Source organism: Liolophura sinensis, chromosome 1 (genome assembly GCF_032854445.1).
Source record: "Liolophura sinensis isolate JHLJ2023 chromosome 1, CUHK_Ljap_v2, whole genome shotgun sequence".
Taxonomy (NCBI): domain Eukaryota; kingdom Metazoa; phylum Mollusca; class Polyplacophora; order Chitonida; family Chitonidae; genus Liolophura; species Liolophura sinensis.
Window position 1 is genome coordinate 17748306 of NC_088295.1, and position 14071 is coordinate 17762376.

The 14071-nt window shown below is 38.9% G+C and overlaps 1 protein-coding gene across 1 annotated transcript; it reads right to left on the minus strand.

Moving 5' to 3' along the window:
- Window positions 1–4536: 4536 nt before the first annotated feature.
- On the minus strand, window positions 4537–10837 carry LOC135466327 (uncharacterized). The gene is made up of 9 exons (XM_064743764.1): window positions 10819–10837; window positions 9482–9878; window positions 8904–9157; window positions 8316–8462; window positions 7635–7858; window positions 6721–6978; window positions 6281–6455; window positions 5694–5839; window positions 4537–5503 (listed from the first exon to the last, which is right to left on the minus strand). The coding sequence occupies exons 2-9, from the start codon at window positions 9771–9773 to the stop codon at window positions 5200–5202; spliced, it is 1800 nt and encodes a 599-aa protein (XP_064599834.1). The 5' UTR covers window positions 9774–9878; window positions 10819–10837; the 3' UTR covers window positions 4537–5199.
- Window positions 10838–14071: the final 3234 nt, after the last annotated feature.

A 14071-nucleotide genomic window follows, 5' to 3' on the forward strand; every position in this document is an offset into this window, starting at 1 on the left:
CTTTGAGATAGTAAACCTCGTTTTGTTTGTCATGAATGGCACAAGACTGTGTATACAGAGAGAAAATTCGTGGTGCATCGAATGACGTCACGGTAACGTCACTTTGCGAATGCCGACGTGCAATATGAACGTTGAAAGCAAACATGGAGGGTGTATAATAAAGGTTAAAAAAGGAATAAAGACAAAAAGAAAAGATGAAATGTATATAACCTGCACAAAAATCTACGCATGTGGCGTATTTGGTTTTTCCGTTCAAATTTTGTTTATTTAATATACCCAATATAAATTTAGTTTAAAACTTCATTAAAAACCAACCTACATGGGAATTGTTACATAACTTTTAAGTGTTCCACATCCCACGCCATTCTCTAATTTTACAGAAGTTGCAAGGAACTATGTAGCCATAGCAAATACTGCACAGGCGCAGATCCAAACGCTATAGAACCTGTTTTTTTTTTTTTTTGTTTTTTTTTCACCATTTCTACAAGACGCACCCTGCAAACAGACACAGTTTATAGATTTTATAAGTTGTATTATCGTGCGTCAAAGGTGCAGACAAATATCCGCATAACTTGTCAGTCTGTAGCCTGGAAGAACCGTAGGCCTCGGTGGACGAATTGTTCGTTGTCACAGCCTGCTATGTTGACCCCCTTGTACTGGACGATCCCACTAGACGAATGTTTCTAATTTGATGTATCCAAGGAGGTCTACACAGGACGGCCTTGCATCCACGTTTCATTAAGTACAGCTCAGCCCAACACGTGTCAGTTCACACGATGCTCTCCACGGACAAACACTGGGTGGAAACCAAAATCCCTGAGTTCGATCGTAAGTTCGGCGGCCATTGTTTGTGCTTGACTTGAGAGGCGAGGTTCCACTCAATGGTCACTCGTGCAACAAAGGGACGAATCAGACTTTGATTAATCGATGCAGAAATTAAGATGTCCATTTCTGGAAACAAAAAATGACCACAACCTTGCCATCTTGAAGTGGATGGTTGAAAGTCCATTTACTCAAAGACATTTTACTCCATTCAAGAAATCGTGAACCTGTACAGCCCTTATATGTATATGAAACAGGACATGACCACGCAGTCACCACCGATCACACCATTAAAAAGCTTGTTTTTGTACTCCTTAATATACGAAGTATAGGCCTATATGATATGGCCATTACACAGAAGTAAAAAAAATCTCTGCTGTCTTTTAATTGGGGCGTAGAAATGGCTTTATGCTACAGTTTTCCTCAGGCCCAAAGGGTTATTCCAGAAATTAAGAAGTCTGCTGTTGTGACGTCAACGATGATAGCTGAGAAAACATCTTCGATGACGTCAGAACCTAATATTTCCGACCACTAACGGATAATATACATAACATAGAGGAGTTATTATGAAATATGAAAAATGCATCAAAAATGAAAAAAAAAATTCTTTTTGTTTTTGCGTATCTTTCTTCATTTTCCTGAAAATCCTACTCTTCGTTGTATAGTACTTTTTCATGTATCCTTTGATGCATAGTGCAGCATCTGACGTATAGCCACACAGCCTCCACATAGTCCAGAGATTATATAGCTCTAAACCAAAACATACAGGCTGAGTGCTGATTGATACATACTTAAACATGCTTGGGTTTTTATGTGGTACTTAATCCTATACAGTGTGACCCTATGTTTTATGGCTCTGACTTGACTCTGACTCTTGACTCCTGATCAATTCCTGATCGAAAACAACGTGTCTCTCAGCAGGATATTGCCCAAAACACCCTAAATTTAGTACTGGAGTGAAGTGGAGTGAAGGACTTGAAGAACTACAATATAAAATAGGCTCGTCAAACCGCATGCGCATTATCCAACCTTTGTAAAACGTTATAAATCTGATTCTTTATTACACTCGCCAATGCATATCCTTTTCAATAACTGCTTATCTGTCATTTTGATACCAGTGGTCAGTCTAGTCAGAAATGGCAGGAACCACACAGGAAAATTAAACTGAAACAAAACAGCTTAAGTAATACTAGATAAGAATATATTTGCCATTAACTGGGTAAGTAGATCCACAAATCCAACATGTTTGATTTTGCCTCTAATACAAAATTATTTAAGTTAAATTTAACATGCATTGATAAATGCCCCCTAAATCAGCATATGATCTGTATTTGATAAAATGGAATATTGTGTATTTCTGATTACACTTTGTAAAAGGTGGCTTATTTTATCCTAATCTCACAGACCATTTTTAAAGTCTTTGATATGCATGACCTGGCGTGACCTGGGCTTGATCCTAGATCTCTCTTTTTTGTCGTAGACGCTCTAACCATTAAGCCACCAAAGTTGTGATCATTGGACGGTCTTCAAACCCATTCACTTAGATACCAGTATATCATATCTAAAGAATTCTTTTGTCTACAAAGTGCATCCGCCCCAAGTTCCCGAAAACCCATAAATTGACATATAGGTTGAAAGTTAAATGTGAGGCCTGTCCTTATAAAATAATGTAATAAGCAGAAAGTGGAACAGCCTCAAAAGTAAAAGAAAATATAACAGGTACAATAACCAAAAGGTACAATCTCGACTCGGAAGCATTAATTATGGACTGTTGCCATACATTATGCTTACCGAGCCATCAACCACTGTTGAAGCAAAACGTTGATACATGGGGGAAATAAGAAACAGTACTGGTACAAGAAAAATGAAACGCACCTTCGTTCAAAAATATCTTAGTTATAGTAAGCTTGAGGAAACACTGTATATTGCCATGCCCTTTCGCAAAAGGTCACGGGAAGCCAATTTTTGTAACTTTACTTATTTTAGGAAACAATATAAAACAATATAAGATTTTTTAAGTCCTGGTGATTTAAAACCAGATGCCAGAGGACAGTGCAACAAAATAATGCTAACGACAGCATGCACTGTCTGTTGATGAGGTATATACTGTATATGCCTATACCTCATACAAAGCACTTTTTTCTTAACACTGTTGTGTTCCACATAATAATCTGAAGGGAAAACACCGTGCTGACCGTTAGTTCTTCTCTTTATTGGGCAGTCCAGTTTGTGAGTAAAGTGTTCACTGCTGGCTGTCCTTATAAAGACACAGAGAACAGTTGTCAACCACGACTTGTCCCTTCAGGTTACGCTTGTGTTGTGTTCCGTATGGTGACCTAATATCTAATCACTGTCTGATTAGACATGGTAACCACAGGACTATTGGTTATAACACAAACCCAAATTAAGGCGAGGCCTGTTGGCTTGCACTGATTTTAACAATGTACCTAATAATCAATATTAATAAGTCTTACGCATTTAGCACGGCAAAATAATACACGCTTATTCCTACATCTTAATTGGTAAAAATAAGACCATATTGGTATATAAAAATACACAATTAATTCATATATGTATACCCACTTGATACGCATATGAACATACAATAATTCTTTATTTTAATATATACATGTAATACCTAACTGATACCACAATTTATTCACATGTTCCTATGAACATAGAATCATACAATGATTCTTTACATTAATATAAATATATAATACATAATTGGACACACTCCGATAACAATTGTCCTTATACACCATTAAATGTACAATACAACAACACCATTAACGTCCATCGTGCGCATGGTGCATGGGGTTATGATACTTTGTAGCTTATGCATACTGTTTTTTGACAGGTGACATCAGTTTTGCTGCCGGAAGCACTATATGATGATACTAGCTGTACATGTGTTTTACGTCATTCAGGTTTATATGTATCTATTTATTTACTTGACTGGCGTACTTCAGAGTACAGACCCGCAAACTCAGGGTCACCTATGTGCATCTGAAATTCATATCGTCTCACAAAATGGGTTCAGGTGATACAGTGCATGATTGTTTGCTTCGTTTAGTCTGAAGCAATCTGGAAGGCCGAACATGTGCTACTCCTACACTGTGTGTTCAGTCAAATTGTATACACCTGAGTATAATACACCTGAGTACTTTACTATACCTGAGTAGTTCACACCTAAGTATTGTATACCTGAATAGAGTAGAACACTCCAGTACACTGTGCACCCAAGTATTGTACATCTGATTACTGTTGTAGAACACCTGGATACCGGAGAATTCCCGAGTATGCTGTACTACAGTAATCGGATGGACAGCCACCGTGGCCAAGTGATTAGCGTACCAGCGCGGCGTAATGACTCAGGAGCCTCTCATCACTGCAGTTGCTGTGATGAGAGGTCCAGCTCATGCTGGCTTCCTCTGTGGTCGTAAGTGGAAGGTCTTTCAGCAACCTGCCGATGGTCGTGGGTTTCCCTCAGAATCTTTCCGGTTTTGAAATATTCTTGGGTGAGGTGCTCGCGTATTCAATACCCAGGTATACTAAAGCATCCAGGTGTACAGTACCTGATTACTGAACACACCAGCATGCTTCCTTGATATAAAATGTACGACCAAGAAGTCAATTTTAGATCGACAACTCATATACACACAGCCTGTGTGTGTTTGGTGGACTAAAGTATGATTACATGGAATGGTGTTATAGTCACAATGACACTGTCTTACCATGGTTGAGACACAATTGTAAATTTCCATGTCTTTGGCGTTCAAATATCAGTCCTCATATAGTCATATCAATGAGTTGCATCCCATGACAACCGGTTTCGTTTTTATTCGACACATTTTTATTTGCAGAAAATACAATACAAATAGATAATACAGAAATGACATCTTAGATCACAGTTATTTTGTAAATGCAACGAAATGAGATTTTTTTAAAAAAATATTTGTACATGTTATATGACTACGGTAGGATGTAAATGTGTAAATGTTGCCTATAAACGTATCCGCTCATCTTTGTAGCGTATGAATACACGCCTGGATTTGCTGATTCACGTCAACATCGTGCAAATCCCCACAAATTCTTCAGATTCGTGAACAGGACTTCCTTGTATAAATGGTGCTTTAATATTACGATTTCAAAATACAATTTCTCTGGAGAGTATTCCTTACAAGGTTTGTCAACGTATCAGTTATAATAATAAATCACTTTCTTGAATGGTAATCTTGTTTCCAGTTCCTCCACTAAACTTCTCACCATTTTCTTCAGTGATGTATATTTATTTTATCCTGCGGCGTGAAACATCAATCAAATAAATAAATAAACATCCAGTAAATTTTGTTTCTTTTCGGTTACCGCTGATCATTATGTCGTGTCCATGTCTGAGAAAATCTCCTTGAAGACACCTTGCACATCCGCTGAGTGGATCTTTTCTTCCATCTGACTGAGCTGGTCGTCAAAACTTTGCGAATCCACTGAGAGCAGTCCAAATAACGTTTCCAATTTGGTTAAATCAGGTCGGCTAGAATCCAGCTTAAACTGAATGGGACTGTAATCTGGCAGCTTGGACACCATTTGACCTTGAGAATGCTGGTTTCTCAGGAAGGACACGAAAACGAGCCTGGCTGGATACACCTCCTCGTGGTACTTTTTAAACAGGGTGTCGAACCTGCGACAAACATAAAGTTTTAACATTACCTGCTGCCAAGATAAAGAAAAGACATGCTCATTCTCAGTCGAGCCTCTGGAATACCTACACGATTAACCTGATTTCCACTGTAATCGTACGCAAGGAAAATGTACGCATGCACCACGGCCGAGTTTGACAATCAAAGCCAGTTTTCAACAATTCTACTTACGACTCATTTTGACAAAGGCCGTTTTCCTCTTCATCTGTGACGACTATAAATGTTTTCACCACTTCTTTATCCCGGTAGAATGGGTAGAGGCTAGCTGCTGGAGTGGTGCCACCATTAGCCTCTGTCGACACAGCCAGCTCCAGGACCTGCGAGTCAGACAACGTACACGCTGAATACATGTAGATCATTGGGTAATTATGATACGATGGAAGGGATATCACAAACAGCACTGGCTGAGGCAATATGTCATCCTATTCAGTTTATTAATTATGCATGAAATTGAATACTGAATTTGTAATGTTTAACTCAGCCAACAAACGGCGCCGTTTGACAAAGTAGTTTCCAGTATTAGATTTCCTTATCACATTGGCCCTTACTAACTATTGCTTACATCACGTTTATTTCTGCGAGTTGCTGATGTGAATGCCATTTATTAAACAAGTCTATAAACGGAATGCATGTGGTGTCGTTGTCGTTTAAGTTTGCACATCTTGCACTGGCGACAGTGCTCCAAAAACTGTGAGAAAGAAATTTGAATGACTCTGTACAAATGAGGAGCGAACGGTCAATGGCCCTCTCAGTCTCACCTGCTCGACAGTCTGGGGTAGAAATGGCGACTCTCTGGTCTCTGTGTTGAAGAAGACAAGCTTGGCAGCTGTGATAGTGGACAGCAAGCCAGCAATGATTGTACTTGTTCTGATTGATACCTCCATAGAGCCCGAGGCGTCCCCCATGATCACAACGGGCGATTCCAGCTGTATTCTAACAAAAACAAACACACCGTTCATTGGCTCATTAATCACCATGGACTTAATGATTCACTGAATGATTTCATGTATGGCTTACAGTCTGGCTCACAGACTGACAGACTTACTCCTTGACTGATCGACTGTTTTATTGGTTAACTGATTGGTTAACTAACTGATTGTTGATAGGTTGATTGGTTGGTTGGTTGATTGATTGATCGATTGATCAGTAAGGACATTTTAATAATAAACTGTATAAAAGGGAATGGATTATAACTTACTTAATATTTTTAACCCTCTTCTCAGCAATGTGAACAAGATCCTTCAAAAAGGGGACTTTAGTTGGATCGCTCTTTTTGGTTTTAGACTTCTTCCCTCTGCGGAAATGAGAGAACCTGGCTGGGATGTTTTCACGAATCATCTTCAGCGTGAGAAGTCTCTCCAAGAGCTTGCCGTTAGGGAGAGAGACACCCTCCCCGTCCCCCAGACGAGACTCGATCACCTTGTCAGTCTCGGGGCACTGCAGATCTTCATAGTTCCTGAGAAAAGAAATCAGCGTAATGCTCAATCATTTATTCAGTCTCATATCCACTCATGTCCATAGAGTTAGGTAGAAGAAAGATATGACAAACGCCTGATGTGTACACACCCTTCACTTGAGTGACGGCACCGAGTGAAAGATGAAAGGCTTTCCAAGCTTACCAAACTTGAGAAAAACTTCGTCATAACCAAAGTGTAGAGCCAAACTTCGGATGATATGAATGTAAAAGTCAAGAACATCCAGAGAAAATGCAGAACAGAGTCCACAGTGTGATAATTAGGAAATGGTCACAAGCAACCGTGTAAATGTGCCTCTTGTCAATCTTGAACACGCACTCTTACTGCCCTGTCACTTTCGGTGGCAGCGCCAAGACGTTTGGCCATCAATAGTTTTGTGTCGTCATCACACTTCGCTTCAGCGAAACGAATAAACAATTAGAACGATGATAATCGTGTAGCGTTAGAAAGAAAGAAAGAAGTCTATTTAATCGTTGTGTTACTAGGGGCATATATTCTCGCTTTTTGCGTAAAAAGGCAATTAATTTCAACTTTCTCACTTAATGGTTATTCGTGCAAATGATCTCAATGTCTACCTTCATGATGCCAGAGGTATGAACAGAAGAGGTTAACGTTTAATACATTGTAAGCGCCTTACCATATGACCTGATCCAGCGTGCTTGTGTAACCCGCTATCCGGGCCTTGGACTTTGCTGTCAGGTGACTTTTCAGCTCCTTAATATGACTAAAAGGTAAAGGAAACTCAGCCACTAAAGCGTTCACGTTCTCCGCTGTTACTGTCTCACAACGACTAACCATAGTGCCCTCCGGGGCAGGCTCTCCGAAACAGAAGGGGAGGAACCAGGGCAACTTGGGAAAGTCCTGTAACAACACCAACACATAAACATGTTAACCACAATTTTAACGGATGCAATGCGAATAAAGACAACAAAGAGGGGCAAACATTTTCTAAGGTATGAGCCGAAGGGTTCGTAGATATATATTACATACATGTTTTGTGGAACTGGTGTGGATTTAGCTTCTGATTACTAGTCTTATGCACAAATACATTACACAAGACTATTTCACTTACAATGCAACAGCAGTCAGCCTTATGGAGGAGGAAATCGAGCAGAGCCTGATAAAAACCAATGAGCATCCGCAGGCTGCTGACAGACAGTCATGTAAGACCGGAGAGGAATCAAGCAGGAGCTGGACTTGAACCCACATGGACCACATTGGTAAGAAGCACCTGATCTATTGTACTGCCACAGCACGCTATCCACTGTCAGGGAGCGATTGTTTTAATTCGGAGCGGGGCGGCAGGACAACAGCTCACCTTTTTGGGATTCAGATGGCAGATATCGGCTAGTTTCTTCCACTGCCCCTTAGGGAAGTGAAGGGCATAATATTCCAGTTCGTCTTGGCTGAATGACTGTACCCAGCGTCGGACATGTTTACATACAGCTCCACTGGCCGAGCCATGCTGTTAACATAAGGTCATGGCACCGTCAAACAATTAGACACATATATATATATAAGACAATTGCATACATATGTATATACATGTATATGTAAGTAAAAAGCTGAAAGTTCTTTCAACAGGTAGCAAACCAAGAAATAATTATTCTAATCCTTTTGGATAAGGTTACTTTTTATGAAATTGCGTGTCACTGTCATGTCAGTAAGAACATTTTGAGATTGCACAAATATGCACAAGCTTATATAATTGTTCTCGTTAGTTTTATCTAAACCATTCGCTTCCATACAACTGAATTACAGTTAACTGTAATGTTACATCTATATGTTGTTATGTACAGTAGTTGTAGAATGGTATTTACCGTTCAAATCCATTTTATGTATGAGGTTTATTTTGTATTAACATATATACATTATTTTGATTGGTTGATTTGTGGCAGAAACCAACCTTTGGTCGGATGTTCTGCAAATTCTTGATCCCCATTTTCATTTTGGATAACTTTTGCTGTCCAACTTTGGCATTAGACAAGGTGAGTTGCTTTAGTCTCTTTTCGAAGTGACTCATTCTTCGATTACTATCCAATAGTGTGAGAGCTTTCAGAACCTCAACCAAGCCGAACGATTTCTTCAGAAGCAGAAGAGCATTGGCTAGCTCGTGGTCATGGCGCGCCCAGGCTGCTGCCAGTCCTCTAACTCGGGCATCTGAAACATAATATATTTCATTCAATAACTGACTTATTTAGCTAACAGACTTATTCATTGATTTAACATCATCATATAAGTTAAAAATTCGATTAAACAAGAGTCACAAATCTGATGACTTTAATAATTATTTACTTACTTAGTCTGATGACTTAATAATTACTTATTAAATTAGTTAATTTTGGATCGATTGGTGGCTTTTCAACTGAGTAAAGTTTGTCTTTAATTCATTCATCTACCCAATGGTTAATTAAATGTTCTACGTCATACTTGATACTGTACTCATCCTCAGATTATCAAAGACTAGCTATAAGCTGTACTCACTTTGCGAAATTTGTACGCCATTCTGCAGCAATGTGGCTAATCCCGCAATGTACCGCTCTTTGTTATGTGTCTGTGCCTCGAAGTGGTGGTCAAAACTAACTGCTCCCCTAAAGAATGACCTCACATCTTTTGTTATGTCCAATGACTCTTTCGTTTCTAACGATTTGTCTTCACTTTCTGGATTTAGATTGGGATGACTGCCTGGCCTTGGTCCACGACCTCGCCCTCCTCCGCGGCCGCGACCTCGACCTCTTCCGCCCCCGCGACCCCGGCCTCGACCTCTTCCTGGCATGACTGTTGACGATTTTATTTATCACTAACCAACTAAGCCTATTAGAAGAACGAGGTGTCTTGTTTTGAGTCCGTGGCTTACAAGCTCTGGATTAAGTTAAGTTACCTGAAGAAAAAGTGAAAGACAATTACACATGGTATAATACACATACAGACAGGCACGGATAAGCTGTGGCTATTTCAATAGCCCACCCTAACCAGATTATGCATGCCTCTATAGTAATAAATATGTGCTGATCCAGGGATTTGTTACACGTACATGAAAATATCTCTCTTATCAATCGCAACCGGCCCGGATAGCACAGTTGGTAGAGCGTCCGCTTCGGGACCGGTAGATCCAGGATCAATCCTTGGTCGAGTCACACCTAAGACTTTAAAAGAGGAAGTTGTAACTTCCTCGCTTGGCGTTCAGCATGAAGGGGATAGTGCAACGACTGGTTGACCCGTATCAGTATAATGGCTCGGGCGGGGCGGCTTACTTGCCTTCGGTAAGTCGTCTCAGTGATGCAGCACTAAATAAAAGAGCGGTGGAAATCCGTCCTGCAACAAGGAGGCACATTACACGTGCATGCACCCTAATGATTCCTTCGTCGTCATATGACTGAAAAATTGTTGAGTACGACGTTAAACCCCAAGCATGCACTCACTCACTCAATCTTATCAATCGCAAGACCCGCATGTACATAGTCGTTTACTGTTAAACAACGGTCAGTAAACTAATATGCAGCATGGTACGCATGGTACATGATATACAGGTTGAATTTGCGCAATATATATATATATATATATATATATATATATATCTTAAAAATATATATATATATATCTTTAAAAAAAAATATATATATATATGTATTCAGATCATCGCATAAAACAGTTTAATATAAATTAAATGTTTTGACAGGTCTTAAAATCATGCTTCATCACTACGTACCAGGATAAAAGCACAGATATTTGCACAAAACAAACTGTAAACAATATTATATGTAATTATAATAAAGATTATGTTATTACGAACATGACATTACAACGTTCAAAATACTCACCTGCTTGGCTGGTTTTCATGATTGGGTGTAGTGTACATTGCTTATACGTTTCACTCGTGTGATATATATATACACAGGGAGCGGGTGAATATTTCACCACACGCCGACACTGCCGCTCGAACAAGGCACTACTTATTCTTGCGCGAAGCAAATGAATCCTGCGGTGTACAACTCCCAAACTAGAGTAGAAAGACACGTTTCATTGAAAATAAATTCACTGCTTCAATTATCAACACTGGTTAGATAACTAAATGTCTAAGGTATAGACATTTTTAATACCAGGACTGAAGAATACACAGATAACTGCGCATTAATCTGAGAGAGTGATAAGGCGGACGTGTATCCAGGTTGCGTTGCATGTCATCAGCCAGTGGTGTAGTATAGTGTTGACTACACGTGTCGCAAACTTTCTCGGCTATTCCATACTATTTCGGTATATGGCTCTTTCGTGGTTTTGCTGAGTTTTGCATGTTATACGTACTAGATAGAAGAAAGGTACTTATGAATGCTGACGCATCTCCGTGAAATCGCGTGCATGAATTGTTCTTCACTGTGTACGTATGAGCGATACGCTAACCCACTATATGGCATTGGATGCGAGTAGGCCTACGTCCATATTGAACAAACACATTCATATATACACGTATACCTATGTTTACACTGACATTGCATAGCCTATTCAATATAGGCCTAGGCTTATTACATTAACCGTTAAGCAATCTGTAAGTATAAAACAAGCAGGGAATATGACATATAGGAAGAATAAGACTCGCTATAAGACAGCCTATAGCTAGTCTTATTGTCTTTGGTAATCTCAGAATGAGAATAGCATCAGGCCTGATGTAGAACATTTAATTAACCATTGGGTAGATGGATGAATTAAAGAAGACATTTACACGGCTAAAAAGCTACCAATCAATCCAAAATCAACTAAATAAATAAGTAACTATTAAGTCGTCAGGCTAAGTAAATAGGTCTATATTCCATGCACAAATTTTGTATTTATTTACTTTTTTTTCAGTGTTCCTTCACTGATCGAAGCATATCTGGCTTTTCTCTTCGTAGTGTGTTGATTGTGTTTGATTTCACCAGAATATTTTATTGGGTTAATTAAGTTTAAAACCTATAAAGTTTGCCTGCATACAGATGAAAAAATAAAATGTATACAGAATGTTCAGATAATAGCCAGTATTATAATACATTCTATACATTAATTTTAATAACCCCCCCCCCCATACCTCCTCCGAAAGAAAAATACACACAAAAAAACCAATTATGAAAAACCGTCCAAAGCCTGAATGTTGCATGAATTGAAATTCCTCTTACCGAACTCATTATGACAAATTTATGTTCCTGACTTTTTGTTAAGGTTTTTTAAATTTATTTATTTGATTGTTGATTGACGGCATACTTATGGATTTGTCACTTATAAGACAGTGTGGTCATTTTTATGAGTGTTTGGAGAAAACTGGTGCGCCCGTTATGAAAGATTATTTTTTTTTATTCTTTACTATGCCATCATCACTCCATAATAAAATGCTGACACAGTGACTCAGAATGAAGCTTTCGTTTCTCGGAAATACATTAATTGTGTACTAGGAGTATGTATTGCAGAGGTTCTCACTATGTTTGTCGCCGATTGGCTAATTAACCCTATAGTGTAGGTAATATACAACAGTGTAGGCCTACATATACTAAACCTGTATTCTGTATACAGGATTCAACTGGAAATGACGTATCCAACGTAAGCCAGAGATTTAAATGATAACAATTTCAACCATTTATTGTCTTGGACATGGGAGTTAATCCTTGTCTCCGTTGTCATTCACAACAAGATGAGATATGAATTGTGCAAAGAAAGTATTGAAGTTTCCACTTTAAGTAAAACCAAGAGATTCTTTAGAGTAGGCATCTACAGTTATATCATGCGAATAACTTCAACAGCCACACAATATATAGTATCCCTAGTGTATCGACCGAGTTTCACCCTGTATGCTGGATTGTTGTGCGTGACTATATTCCCAAGTTTCATTGGAACAAGAGGAGTAACTCGTATACGCATTCACAACGTTCTACCCGTGGCAGTTTATTACGGGTACGGGGATCGGTTTGTGCACAGTTATAAACATTCAGGGTTAATATTTAAATTCATCTTCTAATAATAAAGTTGGTCTATTCAGTATGATTTCTAGCATGTATTCCAGTGTATAACCTCGTAATGACGAGGTTTTTTAATTCCGTATCCGTATCATGGCAAATATTTCGAGTTAGGCATAACGTTATAAATCACATACGTAAAGTTTAACAGTTTTCGCAAGACTTGCGAGATAATGGCAGTATTTTAAGTATGTTATTTGATGCAGTACGTATTAGGGAGAAACTTAGTTTCTTTATTTACGTGGGCAATTGTCTTTTGTCAAATTGACTATTGTTTGGTATTTATAGTGCAGTTTGCAGTAATGTCACAGCTGCTCTAAGCCAGTCAACACACTCTTTGGTCACGTGACTAAAGCATTGCCAATGAAAACAAAGCGAACTTAGCCCAAGTTAGCATGAAAAAAATACATAGCTTTTAGGTAAGAAGTTCTTTCTGGAATAGTAATTAGAATGTGTCTGGCATTAAAATATGGATTCAGTGTCATGTAGTGCTTTAATCTTTAGAAATCGGCATTTCGACCATTTAACTCCGTGTTATCACGTGACCTCCTGCGCTTTGCCAGGAACTCTGAATTATCACTTAATTACCATAAAATACTTAATGGGCGAATTTGGTATGAGCACATATGCTTATAGCCTTGCATTGCATTTCACTGTTATTGTACGTCTTGTATTTCTGTACTTTACAGAACGCACGTCACCACGTCACACCATGTCATCACACGACCACCATCATCACCGTAAACATATAGGGCCTACCAACATCTAATTCTGAATATATGCTCTTGTACATGCATATGTACCAAACATCGGTCTCTCTTGGGCGTTTGTCGGTTTTTACCTCCACATATAATGATTTCCACATATATGTTTTGAAGAATTTGACGTATACAGTCGTTTTACACATATGTAGGCCTATGGTTAGAGAAGAAATACTCAAACGGTTTGCCATAAACCAGCTACTCTCTCTAGCTGTGGGTTCTGCGCGCTGTATGCGAGAACTGTGAACAGGCCTGTGTAGATCGGAATTTTACAATTGGTCCCTGACAAGTGGTCTTGTGACTGTCACGTGATAGTGAGCGTTCAACCGTGCAAA